This window comes from Coturnix japonica, unplaced genomic scaffold (assembly GCF_054131305.1).
Source record: "Coturnix japonica strain WE unplaced genomic scaffold, WE-NBRP24 Scf098, whole genome shotgun sequence".
In the NCBI taxonomy this organism is placed as follows: Eukaryota; Metazoa; Chordata; class Aves; order Galliformes; family Phasianidae; genus Coturnix; species Coturnix japonica.
The window spans coordinates 47,589-62,307 of NW_028189001.1; the positions used below are offsets into that span (position 1 = coordinate 47,589).

The 14,719-nt window shown below is 55.8% G+C and overlaps 1 protein-coding gene across 12 annotated transcripts in view; it reads left to right on the top strand.

Moving 5' to 3' along the window:
* Positions 1 to 14,719, top strand: part of ATP1A3 (ATPase Na+/K+ transporting subunit alpha 3) — a 60,182-nt gene that overhangs the window by 14,168 nt on the left and 31,295 nt on the right. For 5 of the 12 annotated variants that reach the window (XM_085534758.1, XM_085534757.1, XM_085534764.1 and 2 more), the window contains exons 5-12: positions 2,021 to 2,134; positions 3,169 to 3,303; positions 5,028 to 5,145; positions 6,185 to 6,453; positions 9,127 to 9,325; positions 11,104 to 11,213; positions 11,975 to 12,109; positions 13,963 to 14,155. In XM_085534758.1, coding sequence (XP_085390884.1) covers positions 2,021 to 2,134; positions 3,169 to 3,303; positions 5,028 to 5,145; positions 6,185 to 6,453; positions 9,127 to 9,325; positions 11,104 to 11,213; positions 11,975 to 12,109; positions 13,963 to 14,155 — 1,273 coding nt within the window. Of the gene's footprint in view, positions 1 to 2,020; positions 2,135 to 3,168; positions 3,304 to 5,027; positions 5,146 to 6,184; positions 6,454 to 6,935; positions 7,002 to 7,358; positions 7,446 to 7,810; positions 7,877 to 8,377; positions 8,470 to 9,126; positions 9,326 to 11,103; positions 11,214 to 11,974; positions 12,110 to 12,297; positions 12,341 to 12,574; positions 12,670 to 13,962; positions 14,156 to 14,719 lie in introns of those variants that run through there. The other 7 variants (XM_085534760.1, XM_085534765.1, XM_085534761.1 and 4 more) reach the window with 6 other exon arrangements.

Below are 14,719 nucleotides of genomic sequence, written 5' to 3' on the forward strand. Positions count from 1 at the left end.
GGCTGGGATATGGGGCTATGGGGCTGGATATGGGGCTATGGGGCAGGATATGGGGCGGGATATGGGGCTATGGGGCTGGGATATGGGGCCATTCTCTGCTTCCTGGCTTATGGGATCCAGGCCGGCACCGAGGACGAGCCCTCCAATGATAACGTATGGGATGTGGGGTGGTTATGGGGCAGGATATGGGGCAGGATATGGGGCTATGGGGCAGGATATGGGGCTATGGGGCAGGATATGGGGCTATGGGGCTGGGATATGGGGCTATGGGGCAGGATATGGGGCTATGGGGCGGGATATGGGGCAGGATATGGGGCTATGGGGCAGGATATGGGGCTATGGGGCAGGATATGGGGCTATGGAGCTGGGATATGGGGCCATTCTCTGCTTCCTGGCTTATGGGATCCAGGCCGGCACCGAGGACGAGCCCTCCAATGATAACGTATGGGATGTGGGGCAGGATATGGGGCTATGGGGCAGGATATGGGGCTATGGGGCAGGGGGGTGGCTATGGGGCTGGGATATGGGGCAGGGGGGTGGCTATGGGGCTGGGATATGGGGCTGGGTTATGGGGCAGGGGGGTGGCTATGGGGCTGGGCTATGGGGCAGGCTATGGGGCAGGATATGGGGCTATGGGGCTGGGATATGGGGCCATTCTCTGCTTCCTGGCTTATGGGATCCAGGCCGGCACCGAGGACGAGCCCTCCAATGATAACGTATGGGATATGGGGCTATGGGGCAGGGATATGGGGCTATGGGGCAGGATATGGGGCTATGGGGCAGGGATATGGGGCTATGGGGCAGGATATGGGGCTATGGGGCAGGGGGGTGGCTATGGGGCGGGGATATGGGGCAGATGTTTCTACTTATGGGTCTTGTGTTGTGCCCCACAGCTTTACCTGGGCTCCACTTATGGGGTCAATGGGGCCCCAATATGGGGTCAATGGGGCTCCAATATGGGGTCAATGGGTCTCATCCCCTTCTATGGGGCTGCCCCACATCTCCTGCCCCACACATTGTTGTGCCCCACACATTGTGCCCCACAGCTTTACTTGGGCTCCAATATGGGGTTAATGGGGCTCCAATATGGGGTCAATGGGGCTCCAATATGGGGTCAATGGGTCTCATTCCCTTCTATGGGGCTGCCCCACACATTGTGCCCCACAGCTTTACCTAGGCTCCAATATGGGGTTAATGGGGCTCCAATATGGGGTCAATGGGGCTCCAATATGGGGTTAATGGGTCCCATCCCATTCTATGGGGCTGCCCCACACATTGTGCCCCACAGCTTTACCTGGGCTCCAATATGGGGTTAATGGGGCTCCAATATGAGGTCAATGGGGCTCCAATATGGGGTCAATGGGGCTCCAATATGGGGTCAATGGGTCTCATCCCCTTCTATGGGGTTAATGGGGCTCCAATATGGGGTCAATGGGGCTCCAATATGGGGTCAATGGGTCTCATTCCCTTCTATGGGGCTGCCCCACACATTGTGCCCCACACATTGTGCCCCACAGCTTTACCTGGGCTCCAATATGGGGTTAATGGGGCTCCAGTTATGGGGTTAATGGGTCTCATCCCCTTCTATGGGGTTAATGGGGCTCCAATATGTGGTCAATGGGTCTCATTCCCTTCTATGGGGCTGCCCCACATCTCCTGCCCCACACATTGTGCCCCACAGCTTTACTTGGGCTCCAATATGGGGTTAATGGGGCTCCAATATGGGGTCAATGGGGCTCAAGTTATGGAGTTAATGGGTCTCTGGTTATGGGGTTAATGGGGCTCCAATATGGGGTCAATGGGTCTCATTCCCTTCTATGGGGCTGCCCCACACATTGTGCCCCACAGCTTTACCTGGGCTCCAATATGGGGTTAAAGGGGCTCAAGTTATGGGGTTAATGGGTCTCATCCCCTTCTATGGGGTTAATGGGGCTCCAATATGGGGTCAATGGGGCTCCAATATGGGGTCAATGGGTCTCATTCCCTTCTATGGGGCTGCCCCACACATTGTGCCCCACAGCTTTACCTGGGCATCGTCCTGGCCGCCGTCGTCATCATCACCGGCTGCTTCTCCTACTACCAGGAGGCCAAGAGCTCCAAGATCATGGAGTCCTTCAAGAACATGGTGCCGCAGGTGGGGACGTGTGGGGCGGGATGTGGGGCGGGATGTGGGGCAGGATGTGGGGTGATATGGGGCAGGATGTGGGGCAGGATGTGGGGCAGGATGTGGGGTGATATGGGGCAGGATGTGGGGTGGGATGTGGGGCAGGATGTGGGGTGATATGGGGCAGGATGTGGGGCAGGATGTGGGGTGATATGGGGATGGATGTGGGGCAGGATGTGGGGCAGGATGTGGGGCAGGATGTGGGGCTGGTTATGGGGCTGGTTATGGGGCTGGTTGTGGGGCTGGTTGTGGGGCAGCCATGGGGCTGGTTATGGGGCTGGTTATGGGGCTGGTTATGGGGCAGCCATGGGGCTGGTTATGGGGCAATATGTGGGGCAGCCATGGGGCTGGTTGTGGGGCTGGTTATGGGGCTGGTTATGGGGCAGCCATGGGGCTGGTTATGGGGCTGGTTGTGGGGCAGCCATGGGGCTGGTTATGGGGCTGGTTATGGGGCAGCCATGGGGCAGGTTGTGGGGCAGCCATGGGGCTGGTTGTGGGTCTGGTTGTGGGGCAGCCATGGGGCTGGTTATGGGGCAGGTTATGGGGCAGCCATGGGGCAGGTTGTGGGGCTGGTTATGGGGCTGGTTATGGGGCAGCCTTGGGGCTGGTTATGGGGCTGGTTATGGGGCTGGTTATGGGGCTGGTTATGGGGCAGCCATGGGACAGGTTGTGGGGCAGCTGTGGGGCTGGTTATGGGGCAATATGTGGGGCAGCCATGGGGCTGGTTATGGGGCTGGTTGTGGGGCAGGTTGTGGGGCAGCCATGGGGCTGGTTGTGGGGCAGGTTGTGGGGCAGCCATGGGGCTGGTTATGGGGCTGGTTATGGGGCAGCCATGGGGCAGGTTGTGGGGCAGCCATGGGGCTGGTTATGGGGCTGGTTGTGGGGCTGGTTATGGGGCAGCCATGGGGCAGGTTGTGGGGCAGGTTGTGGGGCAGCCATGGGGCTGGTTATGGGGCTGGTTATGGGGCAGGTTGTGGGGCAGCCCCATAGCGTTCTCCCCACAGCAAGCCCTGGTGATCCGCGAGGGGGAGAAGATGCAGCTGAATGCGGAGGAGGTTGTGGTCGGGGACCTGGTGGAAGTCAAGGGGGGGGACCGAGTCCCGGCCGATCTGCGCATCATTTCTGCCCATGGATGTAAGGTACGGAGCCCCATAGCGCCCCATAGCGCCCCATAGCGCCCCATAGAGACCCATAGCGCCCCATAGAGCCCCATAGAGACCCATAGAGACCCATAGAGCCCCATAGAGACCCATAGAGACCCATAGAGACCCATAGAGCCCCATAGCGCCCCATAGAGACCCTATAGAGCCCCATAGAGGCCCATAGAGCCCCATAGAGACCCATAGAGACCCTATAGAGCCCCATAGTGCCCCATAGCGCCCCATAGCGCCCCATAGAGACCCTATGGAGACCCTATAGAGCCCCATAGCGCCCCATAGCGACCCATAGCGACCCTATAGAGCCCCATAGCGCCCCATAGCGCACCATAGAGCCCCATAGCGCCCCATAGCGACCCATAGCGACCCTATAGAGCCCCATAGCGCCCCATAGCGACCCATAGAGCCCCATTGTGCCCCATAGAGACCCTATAGAGCCCCATAGAGCCCCATAGCGACCCTATAGAGCCCCATAGCGCCCCATAGCGACCCTATAGAGCCCCATAGCGCCCCATAGCGACCCTATAGAGCCCCATAGCGCCCCATAGCGACCCCATAGAGCCCCATAGCGACCCTATAGAGACCAGAGAGACCCATAGCGACCCCATAGAGCCCCATAGACACCCCATAGCGACCCTATAGAGACCCATAGCGCCCCATAGCGACCCATAGCGCCCCATAGCGACCCTATAGAGCCCCATAGCGCCCCATAGCGACCCTATAGAGACCAGAGAGACCCATAGACACCCCATAGAGCCTCATACACACCCCATAGCGAGCCTATAGAGCCCCATAGCGCCCCATAGCGACCCTATAGAGACCCATAGCGACCCTATAGAGCCCCATAGAGACCCACAGCACCCCATAGACACCCCATAGAGCCCCATGGAGCCCCATAGAGCCCCATAGCGACCCTATAGAGACCATAGAGCCCCATAGAGCCCCATAGACACCCCATAGAGCCCCATATCTCCCCATAGACACCCTATAGAGCCCCATAGAGCCCCATAGACACCCCATATCTCCCCATAGACACCCCATATCTCCCCATAGAGCCCCATAGACACCCCATAGAGCCCCATATCTCCCCATAGACACCCCATAGAGCCCCATATCACCCCATTGTGCCCCATAGAGCCCCATAGACACCCTATAGAGCCCCATAGAGCCCCATAGACACCCCATAGAGCCCCATAGACACCCCATAGATCCCCATGGAGCCCCATAGACACCTCATATCTCCCCATATCTCCCCATAGACACCCCATATCTCCCCATATCTCCCCATAGACACCCCATAGAGCCCCATAGACACCCCATAGAGCCCCATAGAGCCCCATAGAGCCCCATAGACACCCCATAGACACCCCATAGAGCCCCATAGAGCCCAATAGACACCCCATAGAGCCCCATAGAGCCCCATAGACACCCCATAGAGCCCCATAGACACCCCATAGAGCCCCATAGACACCCCATAGACACCCCATAGAGCCCCATAGAGCCCCATAGACACCCCATAGAGCCCCATAGAGCCCCATAGACACCCCATAGAGCCCCATAGACACCCCATAGACACCCCATAGAGCCCCATAGAGCCCAATAGAGCCTCATAGAGCCCCATAGACACCCCATATCTCCCCATAGACACCCCATATCTCCCCATAGACACCCCATATCTCCCCATATCACCCCATTGTGCCCCATAGGTGGACAACTCGTCCCTGACGGGTGAATCCGAGCCCCAGACCCGCTCCCCCGACTGCACCCACGACAACCCCCTGGAGACACGGAACATCACCTTCTTCTCCACCAACTGCGTCGAGGGTCAGATGTGGGGCAGGGAGATGTGGGGCGGGGGATGGTTGTGGGGCTGGGGTCTGCTGTGGGGCTATATCCCCCCATATCCCCCCATATCCCCCCATATCCCCCCATATCCCCCCATATCCCCCCATATCCCCCATAACCCCCCATATCTCCCCCATATCCCCCCATATCCCCCCATATACCCCCCATACCCCCCCATTTCCCCCCATATCTGCCTCATATCCCCCCATATCCCCCCATATCTCCCCATAGCCCCCCATATAACCCTCTTAGGACCCCATATACCCCCCATATCCCCCCATATCCCCCCCATAACACCCCCATATCCCCCATATCCCCCCATATCCCCCCATATACCCCCCATATCCCCTCATATCTGCCCCATATCCCGCCATATCCCCCCATATCCCCCCATGTCCCCCCATATACCCCCCATACCCCCCTATATCCCCCCATATCTGCCTCATATCCCCCCATATCCCCCCATATCCCCCTATATACCCCCATATACCCCCATAACCACCCCATGTTCCCCCATATAACCCTCTTAGGACCCCATATCCCCCCTATATCCCCCCATATCCCCCCATATACCCCCCATATCCCCCCTATATCCACCCTTATGACACTTTATGACCCCTTATGGACCTCCATATCCCCCCATATCCCCCCATATACCCCCCATATGCCCCCATATCCCCCTATATCCCCCCATATCCCCCCATAACCCCCCATATCCCCCCATATCCCCCCATATAACCCTATATCCCCCCATATCCCCCCATACCCCCCCATATCCCCCCCATATCCCCCCATATCCCCCCATAACACCCCATATATCTCCCCCCATTCCAGGCACAGCCCGCGGGGTGGTGATATGCCCCCATATCCCCCCATAACAGCCCTATATCCCCCCATATCCCCCCATATCCCCCTATATCCCCCCATAACAGCCCCATATCCCCCCATACCCCCCCATATCCCCCCATATCCCCCCATATCCCCCCATAACACCCCCATATATATCCCCCCATTCCAGGCACAGCCCGCGGGGTGGTGATCGCCACCGGTGACCGCACGGTGATGGGTCGAATCGCGACGTTGGCGTCGGGGCTGGAGGTCGGGAAGACGCCGATCGCGGTGGAGATCGAGCACTTCATCCAACTCATCACCGGCGTCGCCGTCTTCCTCGGCATCTCCTTCTTCGTCCTCTCCCTCATCCTGGGCTACACGTGGCTGGAAGCCGTCATCTTCCTCATTGGAATCATCGTGGCTAATGTACCTGAAGGGCTGCTGGCCACTGTCACTGTAAGGATAATTAATAGTAATTAGGTTAATTGAGGAGCTTTTTGGCTGCAGTTCCTTGAATGGCCACTAGGGGGCGGTGTTGGCTGCAGTTCCATGTATGGCCACTAGGGGGCGATAGGGAGCAATAGGGAGCGATAGGGGGCAACAGAATTCATTGCCTGCAGTTCCCTTAATGGACACCAGGGGGCGATAGGGAGCAATAGGGATCAATAGAATTCATTGCCTGCAGTTCCCTTAATGGACACCAGGGGGCAATAGGGAGCAATGGGGAGCAATAGGAATCAATAGGGATCAATAGGGGGCAATAGGGATCAATAGGGGGCAATAGGGAGCAATGGGGATCAATAGGGGGCAATAGGGATCAATAGGGAGTAATAGGGAGCAATAGGGATCAATAGGGAGCAATGGGAAGACATAGGGAGCACTGGGTTGGGTTTATTAATGACCCCACTGGTCATTAAGGGCCCCACTAATTAGTTGAGGCCGTCATCTTCCTCATCGGGATCATTGTGGCTAATGTACCTGAAGGGCTGCTGGCCACTGTCACCGTAAGGATAATTAATGAGCTATGGGGTTAATTAATGAGCTATTAAGTTTGCAGTTCCATAAATGGCCACCAGGGGGCAGTATAGGTTTGAGTGTAGTTCCATGAATGGCCACAAGGGGGCAGTAGGGAGCAATAGGGATCAATAGGTTGCAGTTCCTTTAATGGCCACCAGGGGGCGGTATTGGTTTGCCTGCAGTTCCATGTATGGCCACAAGGTGGCAGTAGGGAGCAATAGGGATCAATGGGAAGCAATAGGGAGCAATAGGGATCAATGGGAAGCAATAGGAAGCAATAGGGAGCAATAGGGAGCAATAGGGATCAATGGGCCAGGTTTATTAATGACCCCACTGGTCATTAAGGGTCCCACTAATTACTGGAAGCCGTCATCTTCCTCATCGGGATCATTGTGGCCAATGTGCCTGAGGGGCTGCTGGCCACTGTCACCGTAAGGATAATTAATGAGCTATGGGGTTAATTAATGAGCTATTAAGTTTGCTTGCAGTTCCATGAATGGCCACAAGGGGGCGGTATTGGTTTGAGTGCAGTTCCTTGTATGGCCACTAGGGGGCGGTGTTGGCTGCAGTTCCATGTATGGCCACTAGGGGGCAGTAGGGAGCAATGGAAGTAATAGGGAGCAATAGGGATCAATAGGGAGCAATAGGGAGCAATGGGGAGCAGTGCCTGCAGTTCCCTTAATGGCCACCAGGGGGCAGTAGGAAGCAATAGGGAGTAATAGGGATCAATGGGGGGCAATAGGGGCAATAGGGAGCACTGGGTTGGGTTTATTAATGACCCCACTAATTACTGGAGGCCGTCATCTTCCTCATCGGGATCATTGTGGCCAATGTGCCCGAGGGGCTGCTGGCCACTGTCACTGTAAGGATAATTAATAATTAGGTTAATGAGCTATTAAGTTTGCTTGCAGTTCCATGATTGAACACTAGGGGGCAATAGGGAGCAATAGGGATCAATAGGGTGCAGTTCCTTTAATGGCCACTAGGGGGCGGTGTTGCATGCAGTTCCTTGTATGGCCACAAGGGGGCAATAGGGAGCAATAAGGGGCAATAGGGAACAATGGGGAGCAGTGCCTGCAGTTCCCTTAATGGCCACCAGGGGGCAGTAGGGAGCAATAGGGATCAATAGAATTCATTGCCTGCAGTTCCCTTAATGGACACCAGGGGGCAATAGGGAGCAATGGGGAGCAATAGGAATCAATAGGGATCAATAGGGGGCAATAGGGGCAATAGGGGCAATAGGGAGCACTGCCTGCAGTTCCCTTAATGGACACCAGGGGGCAATAGGGGCAATATGGATCAATAGGGGGCAATAGGGATCAATGGGGGCAATAGGGGCAATAGGGAGCAATGGGTTGGGTTTATTAATGACCCCACTAATTACTGGAAGCCGTCATCTTCCTCATCGGGATCATTGTGGCCAATGTGCCCGAGGGGCTGCTGGCCACTGTCACTGTAAGGATAATTAATAGTAATTAGGGTAATTAATGAGCTATTATGTTAATTGAGGAGCTTTTTGGCTGCAGTTCCATGAATGGCCACTAGGGGGCGATAGGGAGCAATAGGGAGCAATGGGGAGCAATGGGGAGTAATGGGGAGCACTCCATCCCATCCCTTCCCTGTCTAATTCTCCCCCTCTCCCATTATACCCCTCATTAATTAACCCTTATACCGCTCCTTAATTAACTCACCCGTTAATTACAACGTTCATTCGCTCCAGGGGGCGATAGAGATACACGGTGGCTGCAGTTCCATATCTGGCCACCAGGGGGCGATAGAGATACACTGTACCTGCAGTTCCATATCTGGCCACCAGGTGGCGATAAAGATACACGGTGGCTGCAGTTCCTTATCTGGCCACCAGGGGGCGATAGAGATACACGGTGGCTGCAGTTCCACATCTGGCCACCAGGTGGCGATAGAGATACACTGTGGCTGCAGTTCCTTATCTGGCCACCAGGGGGCGATAGAGATACACTGTGGTTGCAGTTCCACATCTGGCCACCAGGTGGCGATAGATACACGCGATTCAATGAACACCCCCCCCCCCCCCAATTAGAACCGTATTAATTAATTAACGCCGATGTTAATGAATGAACTAATGACCCCCAGGTGTGCCTGACACTCACGGCCAAACGTATGGCCAGGAAGAACTGCCTGGTGAAGAACCTTGAGGCCGTGGAGACCTTGGGATCCACATCCACCATCTGCTCTGATAAGACCGGGACCCTGACCCAGAACAGGATGACTGTGGCCCATATGTGGTTCGACAACCAGATCCACGAGGCTGATACCACCGAGGATCAGTCCGGTACTTATGGGGTGATATGGGGGGATATGGGGGGATATGGGGTTATATAGGTTGGTTATGGGGTGGGTTAAGGGGTGATATGGGGGGATATGGGGCCATAGGAGGGGGATATGGGGCTATAGGGGGGGATATGGGGTTATATGGGGTCATAGGGGGGGATACGGGGTGGTTATGGAGTGATACGGGGTGGTTATGGGGTGATATGGGGGGGATATGGGGGGATATGGGGTTATATGGGTTGGTTATGGGGTGATATGGGGTGATATAGGGGGGATATGGGGGGATATGGGGCCATAGGAGGGGGATACGGGGTGGTTATGGAGTGATACGGGGTGGTTATGGGGTGATATGGGGGGGATATGGGGTGATATGGGGGGATATGGGGCCATAGGAGGGGGATATGGGGCTATAGGGGGGGATATGGGGTGATATGGGGTCATAGGGGGGGATACGGGGTGGTTATGGAGTGATACGGGGTGGTTATGGGGTGATATGGGGGGGATATGGGGTGATATGGGGGGGATATGGGGTGATATGGGGGGATATGGGGCCACAGGAGGGGGATATGGGGTTATATGGGGTGATATGGGGCCATAGGAGGGGGATATGGGGTGGTTATGGGGTGATATGGGGGGATATGGGGTCATAGGGTGGTGATATGGGGGGATATGGGGCTGATATGGGGGGATATGGGGGGATATGGGGCCACAGGAGGGGGATATGGGGTTATATGGGTTGGTTATGGGGTGATCTGGGGGGATATGGGGTCATAGGGGGGAATATGGGGGGATATGGGGCTGATATGGGGGGATATCGGGCCATAGAGGGGGGATATGGGGTGATATGGGGGGGGTATGGGGATGATATGGGGTCATATGGGGCCATAGGAGGGGGATATGGGGTGGTTATGGGGGGATATGGGGTGATATGGGGGGGATATAGGGCTATATGGGGCTGATATGGGGTGATATGGGGCCATAGTAGGGGGACATGGGGTTATATGGGGTGGTTATGGGGTGATATGGGGGGATATGCGGTCAGAGGGGGGGACATGGGGTGATAGAAGGGGGATATGGGGTGATATAGGGGGGATATGAGGTGGTTATGGGGTGATATGGGGGGATATGGGGCTGATATGGGGTCATAGGGGTGGGTTATGGGGTGATATGGTGAGATATGGGGTCATAGAGGGGGGATATGGGGTGATATGGGGGGGTATATGGGGCTATAGGGGGGGATATGGGGTGGTTATGGGGTGATATGGGGGGCTACAGGGGTGTAATGGGGTGATATGGGGCTGATATGGGGTGGTTATGGGGCTATAGGGGGGGATGTGGGGTGATATGGGGTGGTTATGGGGTGATATGGGGGGTTATAGGGGGGTAATGGGGTGATATAGGGGGGATATGGGGACATATGGGGTCTCTGTGTGTCCCTATGGGTTCCTATGGGGTCTCTATGGGGTCTCTATAGGTCTTTATGGGTCTCTATAGGTCTTTATGGGTCTCTATGGGGTCCCTATGGGTCTCTATGGGTCTCAATGTATCTCTATGGGTCTCTATGGGGTCTCTATGTATTTCTATGGGGTCTCTATGGGTCTCAATGTATCTCTATGGGTCCCTATGGGGTCCCTATGGGGTCTCAATGTATCCCTATGGGTCTCTATGGGTCTCAATGTATCCCTATGGGTCTCTATGGGTCTCAATGTATCCCTATGGTGTCTCTCCGTTTGTTGCAATTCCCCTCCCGTCCGCCGGGTGTCGCTGTGTTGGATCCAGGCACCGCGTTCGATAAGAGCTCGGCCACGTGGGTGGCGTTATCTCATATCGCCGGGCTGTGCAACAGAGCCGTGTTCAAAGGGGGGCAGGAGAACGTGCCCATCCTCAAGGTGGGATATGGGGTCAGAAAGGGGGTCTATGGGGGGATATGGGGGGATATAGGGGGATATGGGGGTTCATAAGGGGTCATAAAGGGGGTCTATGGGGGGATATGGGGGGATATGGGGGTCCATAAGTGGTCATAAAGGGGGTCTATGGGGGGATATGGGGGGATATAGGGGGGATATAGGGGGATATGGGGGTTCATAAGGGGTCATAAAGGGGGTCTATGGGGGGATATGGGGGGATATAGGGGGGATATAGGGGGATATGGGGGTTCATAAGGGGTCATAAAGGGGGTCTATGGGGGGATATTGGGAGATATGGGGGGATATGGGGGTCCATAAGGGGTCATAAAGGGGGTCTATGGGGGGATATAGGGGGGTTATGGGGGGATATAGGGGGGATATGGGGGGATATAGGGGGGATATAGGGTTATATGGGGGGATATGGGGGTCCATAAGGGGTCATAAAGGGGGTCTATGGGGGGATATGGGGGGATATAGGGGGGATATGGGGTTATATGGGGGGATATGGGCCCCTATGACTCCCTATGGGGCTATTTGGTCCCGATATGCCCCTATACATCCCTATACGTTCCCATATAGCGGGACGTGGCCGGCGACGCGTCGGAGTTATGGGGCTGTATGGGTCCCTATGGGGCTGTATGGCTCCATATGGATCCCTATGGGTCCCTATGGGGCTGTATGGCCCCTATATGCCCCTATATGTCCCTATACGCCCCTATACATCCCTATACGTTCCCATCCAGCGGGACGTGGCCGGCGACGCGTCGGAGTCGGCGCTGCTGAAATGCATCGAGTTGTCGTCGGGGTCCGTGAAGGTGATGAGGGAACGGAACAAGAAGGTGGCGGAAATCCCATTCAACTCCACCAACAAGTACCAGGTGGGACCTATAGATCCTATAGATCCTATAGAGACCCCATAGATCCTATAGGGACACGTAGAGACCCTATAGATCCCATAGGGACACATAGAGATCCCATAGATCCCCTTCAACTCCACCAACAAGTACCAGGTACATATAGATCCTATAGATCCTATAGGGACCCCATAGATCCCATAGGGACACATAGAGATCCCATAGATCCCATTCAACTCCACCAACAAGTACCAGGTACATATAGATCCTATAGGGACCCCATAGATCCCATTGGGACACATAGAGATCCCATAGATCCCATTCAACTCCACCAATATCCCCCCTATATCCCCCTATATCCCCCCCATATCCCCCCATATCCCCCCATATCTCCCCATATAACCCCCTTAGGGCCCCATATCCCCCTATATCCCCCCATAACAACCCCATAACCCCCTATATAACCCCCTATATCCCCCCATATCCCAGCTGTCCATCCACGAGACCGAGGACCCCAACGACAACCGTTACCCCATTACCCCCCATAAACCCCTATAACCCCCCTATATCCCCCTATATCCCCCCATAACCTCCCATATCCACCCCATATCCCCCCATAACCCCCCATAACAGCCCCATATCCCCCCATATCCCCCCATATAACCCCCTATATCCCCCCATATCCCAGCTGTCCATCCACGAGACCGAGGACCCCAACGACAACCGTTACCCCATTACCCCCCATATCCCCCCATATCTCCCCATATAACCCCCTTAGGGCCCCATATCTGCCCCATATCCCCCCATATCCCCCCATATTCCCCCATAACAACCCCATATCCCCCCATAACAGCCCTATATCCCCCTATAACCCACTATATCCCCCCATATCCCCCCATATCCCCCCTATAACCCCCCATATCCCCCCATAACCCCCTATAACCCCCCTATATCCCCCCATAACCCCCCTATATCCCCCCATATCCCCCCATAACAGCCCCATATCCCCCCATATCCCCCCATATCCCCCTATATCCCCCCATATCCCCCCTATACCCCCCCATATCCCCCATAACAACCCCATAACCCCCTATATCCCCCCATATCACAGCTCTCCATCCACGAGACCGAGGACCCCAACGACAACCGTTACCCCATTACCCCCCATTACCCCCCATATCCCCCTATATCCCCCCATATCCCCCCATATCTCCCCATATAACCCCCTTAGGGCCCCATATCTGCCCCATATCCCCCCATAACAACCCCATACCCCCCCATAACCACCCCATATCCCCCCTATAACCCCCCTATATCCCCCTATATCCCCCCTATATCCCCCCATATCCCCCTATATCCCCCCATATCCCCCCATAACAACCCCATATCCCCCTATATCCCCCTATATCCACCCATATCCCCCCATAGCCCCCTATATCCCCCTATATCCCCCCATATCCCCTTATATCCCCCCATATCCCCCTATATCCCCCCATAACAACCCCATATCCCCCCATAACCCCCCCATATCCCCCTATATCCCCCCATAACCCCCTATATCCCCCCATATCCCCCCTATAACCCCCCATAACCCCCATAACCCCCCATATAACCCCCCTATATCCCCCTATATCCCCCCATATCCCCCCATATCCCCCCATATCCCCCCATAACCCCCCATATAACCCCCTATATCCCCCCATATCCCCCCATATCCCCCCTATAACCCCCCATATCCCCCCATAACCCCCTATAACCCCCTTATATCCCCCCATATCCCCCCATAACCCCCTATATCCCCCCATATCCCCATATATCCCCCTATATCCCCCCCATATCCCCCCATATCCCCCCATAACAACCCCATATCCCCCCAGCTCTCCATCCACGAGACCGAGGACCCCAACGACAACCGTTACCTGCTGGTGATGAAAGGGGCCCCCGAGCGGATCCTGGATCGTTGCTCCACCATCCTGCTGCAGGGCAAGGAGCAGCCGCTGGACGACGAGATGAAGGAGGCCTTCCAGAACGCGTACCTGGAGCTGGGGGGGCTGGGAGAGAGAGTGCTGGGTATGGGGGGCTACTATGGGGTCCTATGGGGTCCTATGGGGTGGTTATAGGGGGATATAGGGGGTTATGGGGGGATATGGGGGGGCTATGGGGGGATTTGGGGGGTTATGGGGGGATATAGGGGGTTATGGGGGGATATAGAGGTCTATTGGGAGGCTATGGGGGTCTTATGGAGTCCTATGGGGTCCTATGGGGGGATATAGGGGGTTATGGGGCTGTTATGGGGGCTTATAGGGGGTTATAGGGGGGTTATGGGGGGTTATTGAGGCCTTTCAGAACGCGTACCTGGAGCTGGGGGGGCTGGGAGAGAGAGTGCTGGGTATGAGATATGGGGGTCTCTTAGGGGGGCTATGTGGGTCCTATGGGGTCCTATGGGGTGGTTATGGGGGGATATAGGGATCTATGGGGCTGTTATGGGGGGTTATGGGGGGTTATGAGGCTGTTATGGGGGGATATGGGGGCATATCGTGGGATTTGGGGTAGTTATGGGGGGATTTGGGGGTCCTATGGGGGGTTATGGGGGGATATAGGGGGCTATGGGGCTGTTATGGGGGGATTTGGGTG